Source organism: Aplysia californica, unplaced genomic scaffold (genome assembly GCF_000002075.1).
Source record: "Aplysia californica isolate F4 #8 unplaced genomic scaffold, AplCal3.0 scaffold00224, whole genome shotgun sequence".
NCBI classification, from domain to species: domain Eukaryota; kingdom Metazoa; phylum Mollusca; class Gastropoda; order Aplysiida; family Aplysiidae; genus Aplysia; species Aplysia californica.
In genome coordinates this window covers 1,026,092-1,028,281 of record NW_004797494.1, presented here as the reverse complement: position 1 = coordinate 1,028,281, position 2,190 = coordinate 1,026,092, and the positions used below count along the sequence as shown (strand labels likewise).

Genomic DNA, 2,190 nt, shown 5'->3' with positions numbered 1-2,190 from the left:
ACACAAAATAAACACACACACACACACACACACACACACACACACACACACACACACACAAAACAATACGAGGCTTGCACTCACTTTTTCTGGAATATCCTCCAACATGGTTCACCTCGGCGCCCAATGTAGCACTACCGTACACACAAACACTTGACAATTCTACACCTCCCTACCTCCGATGTTCACACAAGTTGAAACAGTAAACCACAAAGTATTGCATTTGATCTTTACTCACAATAACTTAATGGAGGTTGCTAAACCCCCTTCAACCCTATGGCAAAAGCGCACAAATGGAGTTTGGTCTCAAAAGCTCTTGTATTTAGGATATAATAAGCAGTTTTAGTTTTAGTAAGGTTTTACGGCACTCGCAACTGCATAAGGTCATACGTGCGCAGGATATAGGTAGTAGGCCTATAACAATGCGGCAGTAGACTCAACTTCACCAAATAATTCTGAACTTTTCAGTTGTGTTGGTTGCTTCACTGCATCTCCAGTGGACAATGTCAAAGGCTGAAAGAGCCGTGAGAATTGCCACCCAGAGCTGAAAACAGTGATCTCTTTCTGCTGAAAACAAGCGGGGAAAAACTGACTGTTAGATTGAAAAGGACAATGAAAGGAGATAAAATTCCTATCTTTTCTAAACCACACACACAAACACACAGACACAAAGTCTCTCCAGAACTTGTTCTGGCACGTGCACAGGTTTACAATCAACTAAAAAATTCACTAAAATCCGAATGAGAAAACCACACATTTGTAATCGAAATCATCCTCGCCATATTATTAAAACGCCAACGCAGGAAAGTAAAAGAAGACTGAAACTAAATGTAGAAAAGTGCGAAACAATACGTCAGACGGATGCCTACGTCACAGTAAATACAAACATCATTTTAAAATAAGAAACGCATAGACAGACGAACGAAACAAAAAAAAACCACGTCTGAAGCACGCAGCAAGCTTTATTCTTTATCCCAGTTCAGGGCCCCTGGTTCCTTTTTAGCTGCAAACTAGCTCATTATTTACTTTTTAGTGGAAATAATAACTCTCCAACCTCCGCCCCCCACCCCCTCAAACCATCACACACGCGTCAATTTTACCCCGCGTAACCGGTAATCACGACAGGGAAAAATCTGTCTCGTCGCCTCTGTTGCTCGGAAGTAGGCCTATGTTGCGAAACGTGGTGTCTTCTTCACCACACAGTACAGAATTATTTGTCCTCTCTATTAGAGCATTAGAGTTCTTCCACGGCACGACGACCGATTAAATAGCTTGTCTGCAGCGCCCGCACTACGAAAATAATAACGCACACATCTCAAAAATACGTGATTATCGTTTTATGTTTGTCCCCAGGCGTTTCTGTTTATTTTTATTTTTTAATTCTTCCTCTTCGCTTGTTTCGCCCTTTTTACTCTTTTTGTTGAGGCTTTTAGTGGATAAAGTAGACTAGCGTATCATAATTACGAACTGATCTGAAACCGCGAGTTCATTTACATGTTTTTTCTTCAGCCGGAGATAGATTTTGAAAATAACGGAAATGAAAAAAATGGACGCACGGCTTCAAAGTCTGAATCAATCAGCGGCACAAGCGCATGGTACCACTTGGGCTAAATGTGTGCCAAAAATCTGGACTCGAGATTTTGATGGCAGCCGACGATCCTAAATAGAAACAGATGAAAACAGAGGGGAAAAAACTGTATTTGATCAAATTATACTGTTCGCTCATGTGTGTGTGTGTGTGTGTGTGTGTTGTGTGAGAGAGATGGGCTCAGCCAACCAGCTATCGGAGAGTTTGAGCGCGCAATCGTGTAATCGTTGAGTGCATACTGAACGCTGTTTGTTTTTTTTGTTTTTGTTTTAGTAGAGGTTTTACGGCGCTCGCAACTGCATAAGGTCATATGAGCGCAGAGGGGTGGATGTAAACTGAGAATTCCAAATGGGGAATCAGGCTTACTCTGCTCACCTCTCTAGCTTCAACTGCACAAAGTCTGCTTCGACTATCAAGGCACCCTGGAAACGGCAGTTCACAAGAGAATAACAAACGTACAAAAAGAAGTAGAGGGAAAAAAGACTATAGTAAGGATGAGGAAATAAAAAAGCAGCAGTTCCCCCTATGTTATTCCATCACAGTATGAGCATGACATTGATAAATCAGCCCATTTACAAATCTACTGTGCATAAGTACATGTT

The 2,190-nt window shown here is 41.6% G+C and overlaps 1 protein-coding gene across 1 annotated transcript in view; it reads right to left on the bottom strand.

Annotated features, from left to right (window-relative positions):
- Positions 1-1,232, bottom strand: part of LOC101849134 (calmodulin-A) — a gene marked incomplete in the record, with an annotated part of 58,826 nt that extends 57,594 nt beyond the window's left edge. The window contains 2 exon segments of the mRNA XM_013083324.2: positions 85-567; positions 1,101-1,232. Coding sequence (XP_012938778.1) covers positions 85-108 — 24 coding nt within the window.
- Between the last annotated feature and the right edge of the window lie 958 nt (positions 1,233-2,190).